Source organism: Pristiophorus japonicus, unplaced genomic scaffold (genome assembly GCF_044704955.1).
Source record: "Pristiophorus japonicus isolate sPriJap1 unplaced genomic scaffold, sPriJap1.hap1 HAP1_SCAFFOLD_223, whole genome shotgun sequence".
Lineage (NCBI taxonomy): Eukaryota > Metazoa > Chordata > Chondrichthyes > Pristiophoridae > Pristiophorus > Pristiophorus japonicus.
In genome coordinates this window covers 902,431-928,151 of record NW_027251940.1, presented here as the reverse complement: position 1 = coordinate 928,151, position 25,721 = coordinate 902,431, and the positions used below count along the sequence as shown (strand labels likewise).

The window sequence follows — 25,721 nt, the reverse complement described above, 5'->3', positions numbered from 1 at the left end:
GATTGTCACGTCTGTGGAGGCAGGCTCTTAAAGCGCACAGTCCATTTGCGACTAAAATCAATTTGCAGGCTGCTTCGCAATCGCACGGAGCGTGGATCTCCAACACAGTCCCAACCAGCGCAAGGCACAGCAAACATCGCTCTCTCTCTCTCTCTCTCTCTCTCTCTCTCTCTCTGTGTCTCTCGCTGCCTGCTCTGGTGGGAGTACTTTCGGGCATCGAGCACAACCGACCGACCGAAGAACAGTTGGGGAAAATGGGCTTTGTCGAGGATTTCTTCACGTACGAGACCCCAAAGTCGGTGGTGGTGAAAAGTTGGACAGTGGGATTGCTCAATCGCTTCATGCAGTTGCTAATTATCCTGTACTTTGTCGGGTGAGTGTAACCGCGGGGATTGAGCGGCTGTCTGCATGATGAACCTGTTGCTTCCTTCCCACAGCCGCTGTCCACGACTGGGGAACGGGCTTAAAGTGCTTCAAAGGTCAGGGGAGTAACTCTTGGAAGTGTAGTCACTGTTGCAATGCAGGAAGCTCGACAGGTTTGTTGTAACACCCGCCCTCCTGTATGGCTCAGAGGCATGGACCATGTACAGAAGGCGCCTCAAGTCGCTGGAGATATACCACCAACGATGTCTCCGCAAGATCCTGCAAATCCCCCGGGAGGACAGACGCACCAACGTTAGCGTCCTCGACCAGGCCGTGTGTGTGTGTGTATACTGGGTGCATGTGTGTGTGTGTGTGTGTGTGTGTGTATATACTGGGTGTGTGTGTGTGTGTGTGTGTATACTGGGTGTGTGTGTATACTGGGCGTGTGTGTGTGTATACTGGGTGCATGTGTGTGTGTGTATACTGGGTGTGTGTGTGTGTGTGTGTGTGTGTATATACTGGGTGCATGTGTGTGTATACAGCGTGCGTGTGTGTGTGTATACTGGGTACGTGTGTGTGTACAGGGTGCGTGTGTGTGTATACTGGGTGCATGTGTGTGTATACAGCGTGCGTGTGTGTGTGTATACTGGGTACGTGTGTGTGTACAGGGTGCGTGTGTGTGTATACTGGGTGAGTGTGTGTGTATACTGGGTGCGTGTGTGTGTATACTGGGTGAGTGTGTGTGTATGCTGGGTGCATGTGCGTGTATACTGGGTGCGTGTATGTGTGTATACTGGGTGCATGTGTGTGTGTGTAAACTAGGTGCGTGGGTGCGTGTGTGTGCATACTGGGTGTGTGTGTATATTGCGCGTGTGCGTGTGTGTATACTGGGTGCGTGTGTGTGTGTGTATATACTGGCTGAGTGTGTGTGTGTGTGTGTGTATATACTGGGTGCATGTGTGTGTATACTGGGTGCGTGTGTGTGTATACTGGGTGAGTGTGTGTGTATGCTGGGTGCATGTGCGTGTATACTGGGTGCGTGTATGTGTGTATACTGGGTGCATGTGTGTGTGTGTAAACTAGGTGCGTGGGTGCGTGTGTGTGCATACTGGGTGTGTGTGTATACTGCGCGTGTGCGTGTGTGTATACTGGGTGCGTGTGTGTGTGTGTATATACTGGCTGAGTGTGTGTGTGTGTGTGTGTATATACGGGGTGCATGTGTGTGTATACTGGGTGCGTGTGTGTGTATACTGGGTGCGTGTGTGTGTGTGTGTGTGTGTGTGTATACTGGGTGAGTGTGCGTGTGTGTGTGTGTATATACTGGGTGCATGTGTGTGTATACTGGGTGCGTGTGTGTGTATACTGGGTGCGTGTGTATGTGTATACTGCGTGCACCGACCGCACTCGACCAGCTCCGCTGGGCAGGGCCACATTGTCCGCATGCCCCAGACACGAGACTCCCAAAGCAAGCGCTCTACTCGGAACTCCTTCACGGGCAAACGAGCCAAAGGTGGGCAGAGGAAACGTTACAAGGGACACCCCTCAAAGCCTCCCTGATAAAGTGCAACATCCCCACCGACACCTGGGAGACCCTGGCCAAAGACCAGTTCGCCCGGAGTGGAGGAAGTGCATCCGGGAGGGCGCTGAGTTCTTCGAGTCTCAACGCAAAGAGCGTGAAGAGGTTAGGCGCAGGCAGCGGAAGGAGCGCGCGGCAAACCAGCCCCTTTCCCCAACGAATGTCTGCCCCACCTGTAACAGGGTCTGAGGCTCCCGTATCGGACTGTTCAGCCACCAGAGACCTCACTTTGGGAGTGGAAGCAAGCCTTCCTCGATTCCGAGGGCCTGCCTATTATGACGATGATGATGATGATGATGCAAGAGGTTTTAGAGGTGCAACTTAAAATAGTCGTAATGCTGGAAACACAACAGCCAAATTGCGCACGGCAAGCTCAAATGGCTTGACAAATAGATGGTTGTGTTACTGTATAACCATCATCGGCGCTGCCTCGGAATCGAGGGAGACTTGCTTCCACTTTTAACATGAATCCTGAGGTCCACAGTTCAAGACGAGAGCCACAGTCCCTGTCACAGGTGGGACAGATATAATATACAGTATAATATATTGTAATCAACGTAACAAAAATAATGTTGTCTGCTGTTATACTCAGTGTGTTATTATATAATATTTACAGCAGTGTTATACCCAGTAACACACGGTGTGTTATTATATAATATATACAGAATGTTATACCCAGTAACACACAGTGTGTTATTATATAATATATATAGGAGTGTTATACCCAGTAACACACAGTGTGTTATTATATAATATATACAGGAGTGTTATACCCAGTAACACACAGTGTGTTATTATATAATATATACAGAATGTTATACCCAGTAACACACAGTGTGTTATTATATAATATATACAGAATGTTATACCCAGTAACACACAGTGTGTTATTATATAATATATACAGGAGTGTTATACCCAGTAAAACACAGTGTGTTATTATATAATATATACAGGAGTGTTATACTCAGTAACACACAGTGTGTTATTATATAATATATACAGCAGTATTATACCAAGTAACACACGGTGTGTTATTATATAATATATACAGGAGTGTTATACCCAGTAACACACGGTGTGTTATTATATAATATATACAGGAGTGTTATACCCAGTAACGCACGGTGTGTTATTATATAATATATACAGAGTGTTATACCCAGTAACACACAATGTGTTATTATATAATATATACAGCAGTGTTATACCCAGTAACACACGTTGTGTTATTATATAATATTTACAGCAGTGTTATACCCAGTAACACACGGTGTGTTATTATATCATATACACAGAGTATTATACCCAGTAACACATGGTGTGTTATTATATAATATACAGAGGAGTGTTATACCCAGTAACACCCGGTGTGTTATTATATAATATATACAGGAGTGTTATACCCAGTAACACCCGGTGTGTTATTATATAATATATACAGGAGTGTTATACCCAATAACACACAGTGTGTTATTTAATAATATATAAGAATGGCAGGCAGTGACTAGTGGGGTACCGCAAGGTTCTGTGCTGGGGCCCCAGCTGTTTACACTGTATATTAATGATTTAGACGAGGGGATTAAATGTAGTATCTCCAAATTTGCGGATGACTCTAAGTTGGGTGGCAGTGTGAGCTGCGAGTAGGATGCTGTGAGGCTGCAGAGCGACTTGGATAGGTTAGGTGAGTGGGCAAATGCATGGCAGAGGAAGTATAATGTGGATAAATGTGAGGTTATCCACTTTGGTGGTAAAAACAGAGAGATAGACTATTATCTGAATGGTGACAGATTAGGAAAAGGGGAGGTGCAACGAGACCTGGGTACATCAGTCATTGAAGGTTGACATGCAGGTACAGCACGCGGTTAAGAAAGCAAATGGCATGTTGGCCTTCATAGCAAGGGGATTTGAGTACAGGGGCAGGGAGGTGTTGCTACAGTTGTACAGGGCCTTGGTGAGGCCACACCTGGAGTATTGTGTGCAGTTTTGGTCTCCTAACCTGAGGAAGAACATTCTTGCTATTGAGGGAGTGCAGCAAAGGTTCACCAGACTGATTCCTGGGATGGCGGGACTGACCTATCAAGAAAGACTGGATCAACTGGGCTTGTATTCACTGGAGTTCAGAGAATGAGAGGGGACCTCATAGAAACGTTTAAAATTCTGACGGGTTTAGACAGGTTAGATGCAGGAAGAATGTTCCCAATGTTGGGGAAGTCCAGAACCAGGGGACACAGTCTAAGGATAAGGGGTAAGCCATTTAGGACCGAGATGAGGAGAAACTTCTTCACCCAGAGAGTGGTGAACCTGTGGAATTCTCGACCACAGAAAGTGGTTGAGGCCAATTCACTAAATATATTCAAAAAGGAGTTAGATGAAGTCCTTACTACTAGGGGAATCAAGGGGTATGGTGAGAAAGCAGGAATGGGGTACTGAAGTTGCATGTACAGCCATGAACTCATTGAATGGCGGTGCTGGCTAGAAGGGCCGAATGGCCTACTCCTGCACATATTTTCTATGCTTCCATGTTTCGATATACAGCAGTGTTATACCCAGTAACACACAGTGTGTTATTATATAATATATACAGGAGTGTTATACCCAGTAACACACAGTGTGTTATTATATAATATATACAGGAGTGTTATACCCAGTAACACACAGTGTGTTATTATATAATATATACAGGAGTGTTATACACAGTAACACACAGTGTGTTATTATATAATATATACAGGAGTGTTATACCCAGTAACACACAGTGTGTTATTATATAATATATACAGGAGTGTTATACCCTGTAACACACAGTGTGTTATTATATAATATATACAGGAGTGTTATACCCAGCAACACACAGTGTGTTATTATATAATATATACAGGAGTGTTATACCCAGTAACACACAGTGTGTTATTATATAATATATACAGGAGTGTTATACCCAGTAACACACAGTGTGTTATTATATAATATATACAGAGTGTTATACCCAGTAACACACAGTGTGTTATTATATAATATATACAGGAGTGTTATTCCCAGTAACACACAGTGTGTTATTATATAATATATACAGGAGTGTTATACCCAGTAACACACAGTGTGTTATTATATAATATATACAGGAGTGTTATACCCAGTAACACACAGTGTGTTATTATATAATATATACAGAGTGTTATACCCAGTAACACACAGTGTGTTATTATATAATATATACAGGAGTGTTATACCCAGCAACACACAGTGTGTTATTATATAATATATACAGGAGTGTTATACCCAGTAACACACAGTGTGTTATTATATAATATATACAGGAGTGTTATACACAGTAACACACAGTATGTTATTATATAATATACACAGAGTGTTATTCCCAGTAACACACAGTGTGTTATTATATAATATATACAGGAGTGTTATACCCAGTAATACACAGTGTGTTATTATATAATATATACAGGAGTGTTATATCCAGTAACACACAGTGTGTTATTCTATAATATATACAGGAGTGTTATACCCAGTAACACACATGTGTTATTAGATAATATATACAGACTGTTATACCCAGTAACAAACGGTGTGTTATTATATAATATATACAGGAGTGTTATACCCAGTAACGCACGGTGTGTTATTATATAATATATACAGAGTGTTATACTCAGTAACACACAATGTGTTATTATATAATATATACAGCAGTGTTATACCCAGTAACACACGTTGTGTTATTATATAATATTTACAGCAGTGTTATACCCAGTAACACACGGTGTGTTATTATATAATATATACAGGAGTGTTATACCCAGTAACACACAGTGTGTTATTATATAATATATACAGGAGTGTTATACCCAGTAACACACAGTGTGTTATTATATAATATATACAGGAGTGTTATACCCAGTAACACACAGTGTGTTATTATATAATATATACAGGAGTGTTATACACAGTAACACACAGTGTGTTATTATATAATATATACAGGAGTGTTATACCCAGTAACACACAGTGTGTTATTATATAATATATACAGGAGTGTTATACCCTGTAACACACAGTGTGTTATTATATAATATATACAGGAGTGTTATACCCAGCAACACACAGTGTGTTATTATATAATATATACAGGAGTGTTATACCCAGTAACACACAGTGTGTTATTATATAATATATACAGGAGTGTTATACCCAGTAACACACAGTGTGTTATTATATAATATATACAGAGTGTTATACCCAGTAACACACAGTGTGTTATTATATAATATATACAGGAGTGTTATTCCCAGTAACACACAGTGTGTTATTATATAATATATACAGGAGTGTTATACCCAGTAACACACAGTGTGTTATTATATAATATATACAGGAGTGTTATACCCAGTAACACACAGTGTGTTATTATATAATATATACAGAGTGTTATACCCAGTAACACACAGTGTGTTATTATATAATATATACAGGAGTGTTATACCCAGTAACACACATGTGTTATTAGATAATATATACAGACTGTTATACCCAGTAACAAACGGTGTGTTATTATATAATATATACAGGAGTGTTATACCCAGTAACGCACGGTGTGTTATTATATAATATATACAGAGTGTTATACTCAGTAACACACAATGTGTTATTATATAATATATACAGCAGTGTTATACCCAGTAACACACGTTGTGTTATTATATAATATTTACAGCAGTGTTATACCCAGTAACACACGGTGTGTTATTATATAATATATACAGGAGTGTTATACCCAGTAACACACAGTGTGTTATTATATAATATATACAGGAGTGTTATACCCAGTAACACACAGTGTGTTATTATATAATATATACAGGAGTGTTATACCCAGTAACACACAGTGTGTTATTATATAATATATACAGGAGTGTTATACACAGTAACACACAGTGTGTTATTATATAATATATACAGGAGTGTTATACCCAGTAACACACAGTGTGTTATTATATAATATATACAGGAGTGTTATACCCTGTAACACACAGTGTGTTATTATATAATATATACAGGAGTGTTATACCCAGCAACACACAGTGTGTTATTATATAATATATACAGGAGTGTTATACCCAGTAACACACAGTGTGTTATTATATAATATATACAGGAGTGTTATACCCAGTAACACACAGTGTGTTATTATATAATATATACAGAGTGTTATACCCAGTAACACACAGTGTGTTATTATATAATATATACAGGAGTGTTATTCCCAGTAACACACAGTGTGTTATTATATAATATATACAGGAGTGTTATACCCAGTAACACACAGTGTGTTATTATATAATATATACAGGAGTGTTATACCCAGTAACACACAGTGTGTTATTATATAATATATACAGAGTGTTATACCCAGTAACACACAGTGTGTTATTATATAATATATACAGGAGTGTTATACCCAGCAACACACAGTGTGTTATTATATAATATATACAGGAGTGTTATACCCAGTAACACACAGTGTGTTATTATATAATATATACAGGAGTGTTATACACAATAACACACAGTATGTTATTATATAATATACACAGAGTGTTATTCCCAGTAACACACAGTGTGTTATTATATAATATATACAGGAGTGTTATACCCAGTAATACACAGTGTGTTATTATATAATATATACAGGAGTGTTATATCCAGTAACACACAGTGTGTTATTCTATAATATATACAGGAGTGTTATACCCAGTAACACACATGTGTTATTAGATAATATATACAGACTGTTATACCCAGTAACAAACGGTGTGTTATTATATAATATATACAGGAGTGTTATACCCAGTAACACACAGTGTGTTATTATATAATATATACAGGAGTGTTGAACCCAGTAACACACAGTGTGTTATTATATAATATATACAGGAGTTTTATACCCAGTAACACACGGTGTGTTATTATATAATATATACAGAAGTGTTATACCCAGTAACACACAGTGTGTTATTATATAATATATACAGGAGTGTTATACCCAGTAACACACAGTGTGTTATTTTATAATATATACAGGTGTGTTATACCCAGTAACGCACAGTGTGTTATTATATAATATATATAAAGGAGTGTTATACCCAGTAACACACGGTGTGTTATTATATAATATATACAGAAGTGTTATACCCAGTAACACACAGTGTGTTATTATATAATATATACAGGAGTGTTATACCCAGTAACACACAGTGTGTTATTTTATAATATATACAGGTGTGTTATACCCAGTAACGCACAGTGTGTTATATAATATATATAAAGGAGTGTTATACCCAGTAACACACAGTGTGTTTTTATACAATATATACAGGAGTGTTATACCCAGTAACGCACAGTGTGTTATTATATAATATATACAGGAGTGTTATACCCAGTAACGCACGGTGTGTTATTATATAATATATACAGAGTGTTATACCCAGTAACACACAATGTGTTATTATATAATATATACAGCAGTGTTATACCCAGTAACACACGTTGTGTTATTATATAATATTTACAGCAGTGTTATACCCAGTAACACACGGTGTGTTATTATATCATATACACAGAGTATTATACCCAGTAACACATGGTGTGTTATTATATAATATACAGAGGAGTGTTATACCCAGTAACACCCGGTGTGTTATTATATAATATATACAGGAGTGTTATACCCAGTAACACCCGGTGTGTTATTATATAATATATACAGGAGTGTTATGCCCAATAACACACAGTGTGTTATTTAATAATATATAAGAATGGCAGGCAGTGACTAGTGGGGTACCGCAAGGTTCTGTGCTGGGGCCCCAGCTGTTTACACTGTATATTAATGATTTAGACGAGGGGATTAAATGTAGTATCTCCAAATTTGCAGATTACTCTAAGTTGGGTGGCAGTGTGAGCTGCGAGTAGGATGCTGTGAGGCTGCAGAGCGACTTGGATAGGTTAGGTGAGTGGGCAAATGCATGGCAGAGGAAGTATAATGTGGATAAATGTGAGGTTATCCACTTTGGTGGTAAAAACAGAGAGATAGACTATTATCTGAATGGTGACAGATTAGGAAAAGGGGAGGTGCAACGAGACCTGGGTACATCAGTCATTGAAGGTTGACATGCAGGTACAGCACGCGGTTAAGAAAGCAAATGGCATGTTGGCCTTCATAGCAAGGGGATTTGAGTACAGGGGCAGGGAGGTGTTGCTACAGTTGTACAGGGCCTTGGTGAGGCCACACCTGGAGTATTGTGTGCAGTTTTGGTCTCCTAACCTGAGGAAGAACATTCCTGCTATTGAGGGAGTGCAGCAAAGGTTCACCAGACTGATTCCTGGGATGGCGGGACTGACCTATCAAGAAAGACTGGATCAACTGGGCTTGTATTCACTGGAGTTCAGAGAATGAGAGGGGACCTCATAGAAACGTTTAAAATTCTGACGGGTTTAGACAGGTTAGATGCAGGAAGAATGTTCCCAATGTTGGGGAAGTCCAGAACCAGGGGACACAGTCTAAGGATAAGGGGTAAGCCATTTAGGACCGAGATGAGGAGAAACTTCTTCACCCAGAGAGTGGTGAACCTGTGGAATTCTCGACCACAGAAAGTGGTTGAGGCCAATTCACTAAATATATTCAAAAAGGAGTTAGATGAAGTCCTTACTACTAGGGGAATCAAGGGGTATGGTGAGAAAGCAGGAATGGGGTACTGAAGTTGCATGTACAGCCATGAACTCATTGAATGGCGGTGCTGGCTAGAAGGGCCGAATGGCCTACTCCTGCACATATTTTCTATGCTTCCATGTTTCGATATACAGCAGTGTTATACCCAGTAACACACAGTGTGTTATTATATAATATATACAGGAGTGTTATACCCAGTAACACACAGTGTGTTATTATATAATATATACAGGAGTGTTATACCCAGTAACACACAGTGTGTTATTATATAATATATACAGGAGTGTTATACCCAGTAACACACAGTGTGTTATTATATAATATATACAGAGTGTTATACCCAGTAACACACAGTGTGTTATTATATAATATATACAGGAGTGTTATACCCAGTAACACACAGTGTGTTATTATATAATATATACAGGAGTGTTATACCCAGTAACACACAGTGTGTTATTATATAATATATACAGGAGTGTTATACACAGTAACACACAGTGTGTTATTATATAATATATACAGGAGTGTTATACCCAGTAACACACAGTGTGTTATTATATAATATATACAGGAGTGTTATACCCTGTAACACACAGTGTGTTATTATATAATATATACAGGAGTGTTATACCCAGCAACACACAGTGTGTTATTATATAATATATACAGGAGTGTTATACCCAGTAACACACAGTGTGTTATTATATAATATATACAGGAGTGTTATACCCAGTAACACACAGTGTGTTATTATATAATATATACAGAGTGTTATACCCAGTAACACACAGTGTGTTATTATATAATATATACAGGAGTGTTATTCCCAGTAACACACAGTGTGTTATTATATAATATATACAGGAGTGTTATACCCAGTAACACACAGTGTGTTATTATATAATATATACAGGAGTGTTATACCCAGTAACACACAGTGTGTTATTATATAATATATACAGAGTGTTATACCCAGTAACACACAGTGTGTTATTATATAATATATACAGGAGTGTTATACCCTGCAACACACAGTGTGTTATTATATAATATATAGAGGAGTGTTATACCCAGTAACACACAGTGTGTTATTATATAATATATACAGGAGTGTTATACACAGTAACACACAGTATGTTATTATATAATATACACAGAGTGTTATTCCCAGTAACACACAGTGTGTTATTATATAATATATACAGGAGTGTTATACCCAGTAATACACAGTGTGTTATTATATAATATATACAGGAGTGTTATATCCAGTAACACACAGTGTGTTATTCTATAATATATACAGGAGTGTTATACCCAGTAACACACATGTGTTATTAGATAATATATACAGACTGTTATACCCAGTAACAAACGGTGTGTTATTATATAATATATACAGGAGTGTTATACCCAGTAACACACAGTGTGTTATTATATAATATATACAGGAGTGTTGAACCCAGTAACACACAGTGTGTTATTATATAATATATACAGGAGTTTTATACCCAGTAACACACGGTGTGTTATTATATAATATATACAGAAGTGTTATACCCAGTAACACACAGTGTGTTATTATATAATATATACAGGAGTGTTATACCCAGTAACACACAGTGTGTTATTTTATAATATATACAGGTGTGTTATACCCAGTAACGCACAGTGTGTTATATAATATATATAAAGGAGTGTTATACCCAGTAACACACAGTGTGTTTTTATACAATATATACAGGAGTGTTATACCCAGTAACGCACAGTGTGTTATTATATAATATATACAGGAGTGTTATACCCAGTAACGCACGGTGTGTTATTATATAATATATACAGAGTGTTATACCCAGTAACACACAATGTGTTATTATATAATATATACAGCAGTGTTATACCCAGTAACACACGTTGTGTTATTATATAATATTTACAGCAGTGTTATACCCAGTAACACACGGTGTGTTATTATATAATATATACAGGAGTGTTATACCCAGTAACACACAGTGTGTTATTATATAATATATACAGGAGTGTTATACCCAGTAACACACAGTGTGTTATTATATAATATACACAGAGTGTTATACCCAGTAACACACAGTGTGTTATTATATAATATATACAGGAGTGTTATACCCTGTAACACACAGTGTGTTATTATATAATATATACAGGAGTGTTATACCCAGTAACACACAGTGTGTTATTATATAATATATACAGGAGTGTTATACACAGTAACACACAGTGTGTTATTATATAATATATACAGGAGTGTTATACCCAGTAACACACAGTGTGTTATTATATAATATATACAGGAGTGTTATACCCTGTAACACACAGTGTGTTATTATATAATATATACAGGAGTGTTATACCCAGCAACACACAGTGTGTTATTATATAATATATACAGGAGTGTTATACCCAGTAACACACAGTGTGTTATTATATAATATATACAGGAGTGTTATACCCAGTAACACACAGTGTGTTATTATATAATATATACAGAGTGTTATACCCAGTAACACACAGTGTGTTATTATATAATATATACAGGAGTGTTATTCCCAGTAACACACAGTGTGTTATTATATAATATATACAGGAGTGTTATACCCAGTAACACACAGTGTGTTATTATATAATATATACAGGAGTGTTATACCCAGTAACACACAGTGTGTTATTATATAATATATACAGGAGTGTTATACCCAGTAATACACAGTGTGTTATTATATAATATATACAGGAGTGTTATATCCAGTAACACACAGTGTGTTATTCTATAATATATACAGGAGTGTTATACCCAGTAACACACATGTGTTATTAGATAATATATACAGACTGTTATACCCAGTAACAAACGGTGTGTTATTATATAATATATACAGGAGTGTTATACCCAGTAACACACAGTGTGTTATTATATAATATATACAGGAGTGTTGAACCCAGTAACACACAGTGTGTTATTATATAATATATACAGGAGTTTTATACCCAGTAACACACGGTGTGTTATTATATAATATATACAGAAGTGTTATACCCAGTAACACACAGTGTGTTATTATATAATATATACAGGAGTGTTATACCCAGTAACACACAGTGTGTTATTTTATAATATATACAGGTGTGTTATACCCAGTAACGCACAGTGTGTTATATAATATATATAAAGGAGTGTTATACCCAGTAACACACAGTGTGTTTTTATACAATATATACAGGAGTGTTATACCCAGTAACGCACAGTGTGTTATTATATAATATATACAGGAGTGTTATACCCAGTAACGCACGGTGTGTTATTATATAATATATACAGAGTGTTATACCCAGTAACACACAATGTGTTATTATATAATATATACAGCAGTGTTATACCCAGTAACACACGTTGTGTTATTATATAATATTTACAGCAGTGTTATACCCAGTAACACACGGTGTGTTATTATATAATATATACAGGAGTGTTATACCCAGTAACACACAGTGTGTTATTATATAATATATACAGGAGTGTTATACCCAGTAACACACAGTGTGTTATTATATAATATATACAGAGTGTTATACCCAGTAACACACAGTGTGTTATTATATAATATATACAGGAGTGTTATACCCTGTAACACACAGTGTGTTATTATATAATATATACAGGAGTGTTATACCCAGTAACACACAGTGTGTTATTATATAATATATACAGGAGTGTTATACACAGTAACACACAGTGTGTTATTATATAATATATACAGGAGTGTTATACCCAGTAACACACAGTGTGTTATTATATAATATATACAGGAGTGTTATACCCTGTAACACACAGTGTGTTATTATATAATATATACAGGAGTGTTATACCCAGCAACACACAGTGTGTTATTATATAATATATACAGGAGTGTTATACCCAGTAACACACAGTGTGTTATTATATAATATATACAGGAGTGTTATACCCAGTAACACACAGTGTGTTATTATATAATATATACAGAGTGTTATACCCAGTAACACACAGTGTGTTATTATATAATATATACAGGAGTGTTATTCCCAGTAACACACAGTGTGTTATTATATAATATATACAGGAGTGTTATACCCAGTAACACACAGTGTGTTATTATATAATATATACAGGAGTGTTATACCCAGTAACACACAGTGTGTTATTATATAATATATACAGGAGTGTTATACCCAGTAATACACAGTGTGTTATTATATAATATATACAGGAGTGTTATATCCAGTAACACACAGTGTGTTATTCTATAATATATACAGGAGTGTTATACCCAGTAACACACATGTGTTATTAGATAATATATACAGACTGTTATACCCAGTAACAAACGGTGTGTTATTATATAATATATACAGGAGTGTTATACCCAGTAACACACAGTGTGTTATTATATAATATATACAGGAGTGTTGAACCCAGTAACACACAGTGTGTTATTATATAATATATACAGGAGTTTTATACCCAGTAACACACGGTGTGTTATTATATAATATATACAGAAGTGTTATACCCAGTAACACACAGTGTGTTATTATATAATATATACAGGAGTGTTATACCCAGTAACACACAGTGTGTTATTTTATAATATATACAGGTGTGTTATACCCAGTAACGCACAGTGTGTTATTATATAATATATATAAAGGAGTGTTATACCCAGTAACACACGGTGTGTTATTATATAATATATACAGAAGTGTTATACCCAGTAACACACAGTGTGTTATTATATAATATATACAGGAGTGTTATACCCAGTAACACACAGTGTGTTATTTTATAATATATACAGGTGTGTTATACCCAGTAACGCACAGTGTGTTATATAATATATATAAAGGAGTGTTATACCCAGTAACACACAGTGTGTTTTTATACAATATATACAGGAGTGTTATACCCAGTAACGCACAGTGTTTTATTATATAATATATACAGGAGTGTTATACCCAGTAACGCACGGTGTGTTATTATATAATATATACAGAGTGTTATACCCAGTAACACACAATGTGTTACTATATAATATATACAGCAGTGTTATACCCAGTAACACACGTTGTGTTATTATATAATATTTACAGCAGTGTTATACACAGTAACACACAGTGTGTTATTATATAATATATACAGGAGTGTTATACCCAGTAACACACAGTGTGTTATTATATAATATATACAGGAGTGTTATACCCTGTAACACACAGTGTGTTATTATATAATATATACAGGAGTGTTATACCCAGCAACACACAGTGTGTTATTATATAATATATACAGGAGTGTTATACCCAGTAACACACAGTGTGTTATTATATAATATATACAGGAGTGTTATACCCAGTAACACACAGTGTGTTATTATATAATATATACAGAGTGTTATACCCAGTAACACACAGTGTGTTATTATATAATATATACAGGAGTGTTATTCCCAGTAACACACAGTGTGTTATTATATAATATATACAGGAGTGTTATACCCAGTAACACACAGTGTGTTATTATATAATATATACAGGAGTGTTATACCCAGTAACACACAGTGTGTTATTATATAATATATACAGGAGTGTTATACCCAGTAATACACAGTGTGTTATTATATAATATATACAGGAGTGTTATATCCAGTAACACACAGTGTGTTATTCTATAATATATACAGGAGTGTTATACCCAGTAACACACATGTGTTATTAGATAATATATACAGACTGTTATACCCAGTAACAAACGGTGTGTTATTATATAATATATACAGGAGTGTTATACCCAGTAACACACAGTGTGTTATTATATAATATATACAGGAGTGTTGAACCCAGTAACACACAGTGTGTTATTATATAATATATACAGGAGTTTTATACCCAGTAACACACGGTGTGTTATTATATAATATATACAGAAGTGTTATACCCAGTAACACACAGTGTGTTATTATATAATATATACAGGAGTGTTATACCCAGTAACACACAGTGTGTTATTTTATAATATATACAGGTGTGTTATACCCAGTAACGCACAGTGTGTTATTATATAATATATATAAAGGAGTGTTATACCCAGTAACACACGGTGTGTTATTATATAATATATACAGAAGTGTTATACCCAGTAACACACAGTGTGTTATTATATAATATATACAGGAGTGTTATACCCAGTAACACACAGTGTGTTATTTTATAATATATACAGGTGTGTTATACCCAGTAACGCACAGTGTGTTATATAATATATATAAAGGAGTGTTATACCCAGTAACACACAGTGTGTTTTTATACAATATATACAGGAGTGTTATACCCAGTAACGCACAGTGTTTTATTATATAATATATACAGGAGTGTTATACCCAGTAACGCACGGTGTGTTATTATATAATATATACAGAGTGTTATACCCAGTAACACACAATGTGTTATTATATAATATATACAGCAGTGTTATACCCAGTAACACACGTTGTGTTATTATATAATATTTACAGCAGTGTTATACCCAGTAACACACGGTGTGTTATTATATCATATACACAGAGTATTATACCCAGTAACACATGGTGTGTTATTATATAATATACAGAGGAGTGTTATACCCAGTAACACCCGGTGTGTTATTATATAATATATACAGGAGTGTTATACCCAGTAACACCCGGTGTGTTATTATATAATATATACAGGAGTGTTATGCCCAATAACACACAGTGTGTTATTTAATAATATATAAGAATGGCAGGCAGTGACTAGTGGGGTACCGCAAGGTTCTGTGCTGGGGCCCCAGCTGTTTACACTGTATATTAATGATTTAGACGAGGGGATTAAATGTAGTATCTCCAAATTTGCAGATTACTCTAAGTTGGGTGGCAGTGTGAGCTGCGAGTAGGATGCTGTGAGGCTGCAGAGCGACTTGGATAGGTTAGGTGAGTGGGCAAATGCATGGCAGAGGAAGTATAATGTGGATAAATGTGAGGTTATCCACTTTGGTGGTAAAAACAGAGAGATAGACTATTATCTGAATGGTGACAGATTAGGAAAAGGGGAGGTGCAACGAGACCTGGGTACATCAGTCATTGAAGGTTGACATGCAGGTACAGCACGCGGTTAAGAAAGCAAATGGCATGTTGGCCTTCATAGCAAGGGGATTTGAGTACAGGGGCAGGGAGGTGTTGCTACAGTTGTACAGGGCCTTGGTGAGGCCACACCTGGAGTATTGTGTGCAGTTTTGGTCTCCTAACCTGAGGAAGAACATTCCTGCTATTGAGGGAGTGCAGCAAAGGTTCACCAGACTGATTCCTGGGATGGCGGGACTGACCTATCAAGAAAGACTGGATCAACTGGGCTTGTATTCACTGGAGTTCAGAGAATGAGAGGGGACCTCATAGAAACGTTTAAAATTCTGACGGGTTTAGACAGGTTAGATGCAGGAAGAATGTTCCCAATGTTGGGGAAGTCCAGAACCAGGGGACACAGTCTAAGGATAAGGGGTAAGCCATTTAGGACCGAGATGAGGAGAAACTTCTTCACCCAGAGAGTGGTGAACCTGTGGAATTCTCGACCACAGAAAGTGGTTGAGGCCAATTCACTAAATATATTCAAAAAGGAGTTAGATGAAGTCCTTACTACTAGGGGAATCAAGGGGTATGGTGAGAAAGCAGGAATGGGGTACTGAAGTTGCATGTACAGCCATGAACTCATTGAATGGCGGTGCTGGCTAGAAGGGCCGAATGGCCTACTCCTGCACATATTTTCTATGCTTCCATGTTTCGATATACAGCAGTGTTATACCCAGTAACACACAGTGTGTTATTATATAATATATACAGGAGTGTTATACCCAGTAACACACAGTGTGTTATTATATAATATATACAGGAGTGTTATACCCAGTAACACACAGTGTGTTATTATATAATATATACAGGAGTGTTATACCCAGTAACACACAGTGTGTTATTATATAATATATACAGAGTGTTATACCCAGTAACACACAGTGTGTTATTATATAATATATACAGGAGTGTTATACCCAGTAACACACAGTGTGTTATTATATAATATATACAGGAGTGTTATACCCAGTAACACACAGTGTGTTATTATATAATATATACAGGAGTGTTATACACAGTAACACACAGTGTGTTATTATATAATATATACAGGAGTGTTATACCCAGTAACACACAGTGTGTTATTATATAATATATACAGGAGTGTTATACCCTGTAACACACAGTGTGTTATTATATAATATATACAGGAGTGTTATACCCAGCAACACACAGTGTGTTATTATATAATATATACAGGAGTGTTATACCCAGTAACACACAGTGTGTTATTATATAATATATACAGGAGTGTTATACCCAGTAACACACAGTGTGTTATTATATAATATATACAGAGTGTTATACCCAGTAACACACAGTGTGTTATTATATAATATATACAGGAGTGTTATTCCCAGTAACACACAGTGTGTTATTATATAATATATACAGGAGTGTTATACCCAGTAACACACAGTGTGTTATTATATAATATATACAGGAGTGTTATACCCAGTAACACACAGTGTGTTATTATATAATATATACAGAGTGTTATACCCAGTAACACACAGTGTGTTATTATATAATATATACAGGAGTGTTATACCCAGCAACACACAGTGTGTTATTATATAATATATAGAGGAGTGTTATACCCAGTAACACACAGTGTGTTATTATATAATATATACAGGAGTGTTATACACAGTAACACACAGTATGTTATTATATAATATACACAGAGTGTTATTCCCAGTAACACACAGTGTGTTATTATATAATATATACAGGAGTGTTATACCCAGTAATACACAGTGTGTTATTATATAATATATACAGGAGTGTTATATCCAGTAACACACAGTGTGTTATTCTATAATATATACAGGAGTGTTATACCCAGTAACACACATGTGTTATTAGATAATATATACAGACTGTTATACCCAGTAACAAACGGTGTGTTATTGTATAATATATACAGGAGTGTTATACCCAGTAACACACAGTGTGTTATTATATAATATATACAGGAGTGTTGAACCCAGTAAGACACAGTGTGTTATTATATAATATATACAGGAGTTTTATACCCAGTAACACACGGTGTGTTATTATATAATATATACAGAAGTGTTATACCCAGTAACACACAGTGTGTTATTATATAATATATACAGGAGTGTTATACCCAGTAACACACAGTGTGTTATTTTATAATATATACAGGTGTGTTATACCCAGTAACGCACAGTGTGTTATATAATATATATAAAGGAGTGTTATACCCAGTAACACACAGTGTGTTTTTATACAATATATACAGGAGTGTTATACCCAGTAACGCACAGTGTGTTATTATATAATATGTACAGGAGTGTTATACCCAGTAACGCACGGTGTGTTATTATATAATATATACAGAGTGTTATACCCAGTAACACACAATGTGTTATTATATAATATATACAGCAGTGTTATACCCAGTAACACACGTTGTGTTATTATATAATATTTACAGCAGTGTTATACCCAGTAACACACGGTGTGTTATTATATAATATATACAGGAGTGTTATACCCAGTAACACACAGTGTGTTATTATATAATATATACAGGAGTGTTATACCCAGTAACACACAGTGTGTTATTATATAATATATACAGAGTGTTATACCCAGTAACACACAGTGTGTTATTATATAATATATACAGGAGTGTTATACCCAGTAACACACAGTGTGTTATTATATAATATATACAGGAGTGTTATACCCAGTAACACACAGTGTGTTATTATATAATATATACAGGAGTGTTATACACAGTAACACACAGTGTGTTATTATATAATATATACAGGAGTGTTATACCCAGTAACACACAGTGTGTTATTATATAATATATACAGGAGTGTTATACCCTGTAACACACAGTGTGTTATTATATAATATATACAGGAGTGTTATACCCAGCAACACACAGTGTGTTATTATATAATATATACAGGAGTGTTATACCCAGTAACACACAGTGTGTTATTATATAATATATACAGGAGTGTTATACCCAGTAACACACAGTGTGTTATTATATAATATATACAGAGTGTTATACCCAGTAACACACAGTGTGTTATTATATAATATATACAGGAGTGTTATTCCCAGTAACACACAGTGTGTTATTATATAATATATACAGGAGTGTTATACTTAGTAACACACAGTGTGTTATTATATAATATATACAGGAGTGTTATACCCAGTAACACACAGTGTGTTATTATATAATATATACAGAGTGTTATACCCAGTAACACACAGTGTGTTATTATATAATATATACAGGAGTGTTATACCCAGCAACACACAGTGTGTTATTATATAATATATACAGGAGTGTTATACCCAGTAACACACAGTGTGTTATTATATAATATATACAGGAGTGTTATACACAGTAACACACAGTATGTTATTATATAATATACACAGAGTGTTATTCCCAGTAACACACAGTGTGTTATTATATAATATATACAGGAGTGTTATACCCAGTAATACACAGTGTGTTATTATATAATATATACAGGAGTGTTATATCCAGTAACACACAGTGTGTTATTCTATAATATATACAGGAGTGTTATACCCAGTAACACACATGTGTTATTAGATAATATATACAGACTGTTATACCCAGTAACAAACGGTGTGTTATTATATAATATATACAGGAGTGTTATACCCAGTAACACACAGTGTGTTATTATATAATATATACAGGAGTGTTGAACCCAGTAACACACAGTGTGTTATTATATAATATATACAGGAGTTTTATACCCAGTAACACACGGTGTGTTATTATATAATATATACAGAAGTGTTATACCCAGTAACACACAGTGTGTTATTATATAATATATACAGGAGTGTTATACCCAGTAACACACAGTGTGTTATTTTATAATATATACAGGTGTGTTATACCCAGTAACGCACAGTGTGTTATTATACAATATATACAGGAGTGTTATACCCAGTAACGCACAGTGTGTTATTATATAATATATACAGGAGTGTTATACCCAGTAACACACAGTGTGTTATTATATAATATATGCAGGAGTGTTATACCCAGTAACACACAGTGTGTTATTATATAATATACACAGAGTGTTATACCCAGTAACACACAGTGTGTTATTATATAACATGTACAGAGTGTTATACCCAGTCACACACGGTGTGTTATTATATAATATATACAGCGTGTTATACCCAGTAACACACAGTGTGTTATTACATAATACGTACAGGAGTGTTATACCCAGTAACACACAGTGTGTTATTATATAATATATACAGGGTGTTATACCCAGTAACACACAGTGTGTTATTATATAAAATATACAGGAGTGTTATACCCAGTAACACACAGTGTCTTACCCAGTAACACACAGTGTCTTTTTATACAATATATACAGGAGTGTTATACCCAGTAACACACAGTGTGTTATTATATAATATATACAGGAGCATTATACCCAGTAACACTCTGTGCATTATATACAATATATAACATAGGAATGTTATATCAAGTAACGCATGGTGTGTTATTCTATAATATATGTACTCCCAGGGCAGGCACAGCACAGGTTAGAGATAGAGTAAAGCTCGCTCTACACTGTCCCATCAAACACTCCCAGGGCAGGTACAGCATGGAGCTAGATACAGAGTAAAGCTCCCTCTACACAGTCCCATCAAACACTCCCAGGGCATGTACAGGGGCTTAGATACAGAGTAAAGCTCCCTCTATACTGTCCCATCAAACACTCCCAGGTCAGGTACAGCACGCGATTAGATACAGAGTAAAGCGCCCTCTACACTGTCCCATCAAACACTCCCAGGGCAGGTACAGGGGGTTAGATACAGAGTAAAGCTCCCTCTACACTGACCCATCAAACACTCCCAGGGCAGGTATAGCACGGGATTAGATACAGAGTAAAGCTCCCTCTACACTGTCCCATCAAACACTCCCAGGGCAGGTATAGCACGGGATTAGATACAGAGTAAAGCTCCCTCTACACTGTCCCATCAAACACTCCCAGGGCAGGTACAGGGGGTTAGATACAGAGTAAAGTTCCCTATAAACTGTCCCATCAAACACTCCCAGGGCATGTACAGCACGGGTTAGATACAGAGTAAAGCTCCCTCTGCACTGACCATCAAACACTCCCAGGGCAGGTACAGCATGGGGTTAGATACAGAGTAAAGCTCCCTCTACACAGTCCCATCAAACACTCCCAGGGCAGGTACAGCACGGGATTAGATGCAGAGTAAAGCTCCCTCTACACTGTCCCATGAAACACTCCCAGGGCAGGTACAGGGGGTTAGATACAGAGTAAAGCTCCCTCTACACTGTCCCATCAAACACTCCCAGGGCAGGTACAGCACGGAGTTAGATACAGAGTAAAGCTCCCTCTATACTGTCCCATCAAACACTCCCAGGTCAGCTTCAGCACGGGATTAGATACGAAGTAAAGCTCCCTCTATACTGTCCCATCAAACACTCCCAGGTCAGGTACAGCACGGGATTAGATACAGAGTAAAGCGCCCTCTACACTGTCCCATCAAACACTCCCAGGGCAGGTACAGGGGGTTAGATACAGAGTAAAGCTCCCTCTACACTGTCCCATCAAACACTCCCAGGGCAGGTACAGCACGGGGTTAGATACAGAGTAAAGCTCCCGCTGCACTGTCCCATCAAACACTCCCAGGGCAGGTACAGGGGGTTAGATACAGAGTAAAGCTCCCTCTACACTGTCCCATGAAACACTCCCAGGGCAGGTACAGCACGGGATTAGATACAGAGTAAAGCTCCCTCTACACTGTCCCATCAAACACTCCCAGGGCAGGTACAGGGGGTTAGATACAGAGTAAAGCTCCCTCTACACTGTCCCATCAAACACTCCCAGGGCAGGTACAGCACGGGGTTCGATACAGAGTAAAGCTCCCTCTACACTGTCCCATCAAACACTCCCAGGGCAGGTACAGGGGGTTAGATACAGAGTAAAGCTCCCTCTGCACTGTCCCATCAAACACTCCCAGGGCTGGTACAGGGGGTTCGATACAGAGTAAAGCTCCCTCGACACTGCCGCATCATTTGTAATGGCCAGGCGTGTGTGTGGTTGTTTTTCCAGATGGGTGTTCATTCACGAGAAAGCGTACCAGTCCATGGAGACGACGATTGAGTCCACCGTGATAACCAAGGTCAAAGGATACGGTCAATCAACCCTTTCCGACGGCACTCGCAAAGTGATGGACGTTGCCGATTATGTCATTCCACCCCAGGTAACCCAGCTTTCTCTCCGTGGCCAGTGGCGGGGAGCTCCAAAGCCACAGGAAACTGGTTTGGCTGCAGCTGGAGTACTGTGTCCCATTTCTGAGCCACTACTTACCTTATACGTTTCGAGAAGAATGAGAGGTGATCTTATCGAAACCTATAAAAGATTATGAGGGGGGCTCGACAAGGTGGATGCAGAGAGGATGTTCCCACTGATGGGGGGAGACTAGAACTAGGGGGCATGGTCTTAGAATAAGGGGCCGCCCATTTAAAACTGAGATGAGGAGGAATTTCTTCTCTCAGAAGGTTGTAAATCTGTGGAATTCGCTGCCTCAGAGAGCTGTGGAAGCCGGGACATTGAATATATTTAAGACAGAAATAGACAGTTTCTTAACCGATAAGGGGTTGTGGGGAGCGGGCAGGGAAGTAGAGCTGAGTCCATGATCAGATCAGCCATGATCTTATTAAATGGCGGAGCAGGCTCGAGGGGGCCGTATGGCCTACTCCTGCTCCTATTTCTTATGTTCTTATGTAATAGGTTGAGGAGGTTGGGCCTCGACTCATTGAGATTCAGAAGAATGAGAGGTGACCTTATCGAAATGTACAAGATTATGAGGGGGGCTCGACAAGGTGGATGCAGAGAAGAAAAGCAATGTGTGAGGAGGACACAAAATCTGCAAAAGGACATAGACAGGCTAAGTGAGTGGGCAAAAATTTGTCAGATGGAGTATAATGTTGGAAAGTGTGAGGTCATGCACTTTGGCAGAAAAAAAAATCAAAGAGCAAGTTATTATTTAAATGGAGAACGATCGCAAAGTGCCGCAGTACAGCGGGACCTGGGGGTACTTGTACATGAAACACAAAAGGTTAGTATGCAGGTACAGCAAGTGATCAGGACGGCCAATGGTATCTTGGCTTTTATTGCAAAGGGGATGGAGTATGAAAGCAGGGAAGTCTTGCTACAGTTATACAGGGTATTGGTGAGGCCACACCTGGAGTACTGCGTGCAGTTTTGGTTCCCATATTTACGAAAGGATATACTTGCTTTGGAGGCAGTTCAGAGAAGGTTCACTCGGTTGATTCCGAGGATGAGGGGGTTGACTTATGAGGAAAGTTTGAGGAGGTTGGGCCTCTACTCATTGGAATTCAGAAGAATGAGAGGTGATCTTATCGAAACGTATAAGATTATGAGGGGGCTTGACAAGGTGGATGCAGAGAGGATGTTTCCACTGATGGGGGAGACTGGAACTAGGGGGCATGGTCTTAGAATAAGGGGCCGCCCATTTAAAACTGAGATGAGGAGGAATTTCTTCTCTCAGAGGGTTGTAAATCTGTGGAATTCGCTGCCCCAGAGAGCTGTGGAGGCTGGGACATTGAATACATTTAAGGCGGAGATAGACAGATTTTTGAGCGATAAGGGAGTGAAGGGTTATGGAGAGCGGGCGGGGAAGTGGAGCTGAGTCCATGATCGGATCAGCCACGATCGTATTAAATGGCGGAGCAGGCTCGAGGGGCCGCGTGGCCTACTCCTGCTCCTATTTCTGTTGCTGTTACATTCGGGCAGGATTTTACCACTTGGCCCTTTTTCGTATCGGGCCTGGTTAAAGTTTGCTCTCAACGGAGTAATTTTTGTCATCCGGGCACTGCACCGGGGGAGGGGTTGTTGAACTTTCGCGGAGCAAAAGCAGGAACCTCGCCAAATTTATTCCGGGGCCTGGGGAGCTCTGAGAGAGGCCGTGGGAGGAGGAGAGGGGAGAGAAAGCACCACAAAATTCACAAGAACATTCAAAAAAACATTGCCAAACACCCTTACAACTATTTTCGTCAACCATTAATACAAGTCAACATCATAGGCAGTTCCTCGAAACGAGGATGACTTGTGTTGCATATGCAGGCACTCTGTTAATGACTCCACAAGGCAGGCGTATGCCCCTTGAACTGTACAGACTGTAGTCCTTTATTGCAGCTCCTCGAGTGAGGACACCAAGAGTTGAGCTCCCTGTTATGCTGGGTTACCTGCAGTGTGCAGGTGACCCTTCGGTCCCCAGCAGCAGCACCCTCTGGTGTACAGGTAAGGCGTGTACAGGGTGAAGGTAAGTACATTCAGTGTTACAGACATCATAACATTGTCGGCATACGTACATGACAACTTGCTTCCACGCCAAAAAAAGGATGGGTTCACAGGTGTTGCTGTTGTGTATCTGTAAAGCATGCACTCCCATGCTCCGCCACCAGGGAGCGCATCCCCTGAAGCCACAAGAGATCCCAGCATCCCTTGGGAGCACGGTATATAAGCCGGCCCCCCCCCCCAAGGTCTGTTCCTCACTCTGGAGTGTCTTAATAAAGACTGAGGTCACTGTTACTTTAACCTCCCTGTGTGCAGCCTCATCTGTGTTAGGAACACAACAACTGGCGACGAGAATACGAATCCAACGCAAAGCTGCAGCAAACTGTGGGCATCCTGGAGAAGTTCTCGGAGGGCGAGGACTGGGAAGTCTATGTCGAACGGCTAGACCAGTACTTTGTAGCCAA

At 38.0% G+C, this 25,721-nt stretch overlaps 1 protein-coding gene across 1 annotated transcript in view; it reads left to right on the top strand.

The window, feature by feature from the left end:
• Positions 1–254: 254 nt before the first annotated feature.
• The window catches only part of p2rx3b (purinergic receptor P2X, ligand-gated ion channel, 3b), a 161,668-nt gene continuing 136,201 nt past the window's right edge, over positions 255–25,721 (top strand). Inside the window, exons 1-2 of the mRNA XM_070871190.1 lie at positions 255–373; positions 23,047–23,197. Of these exons, the coding sequence (XP_070727291.1) occupies positions 255–373; positions 23,047–23,197 (270 nt within the window). The remainder of the gene's footprint in view (positions 374–23,046; positions 23,198–25,721) is intronic.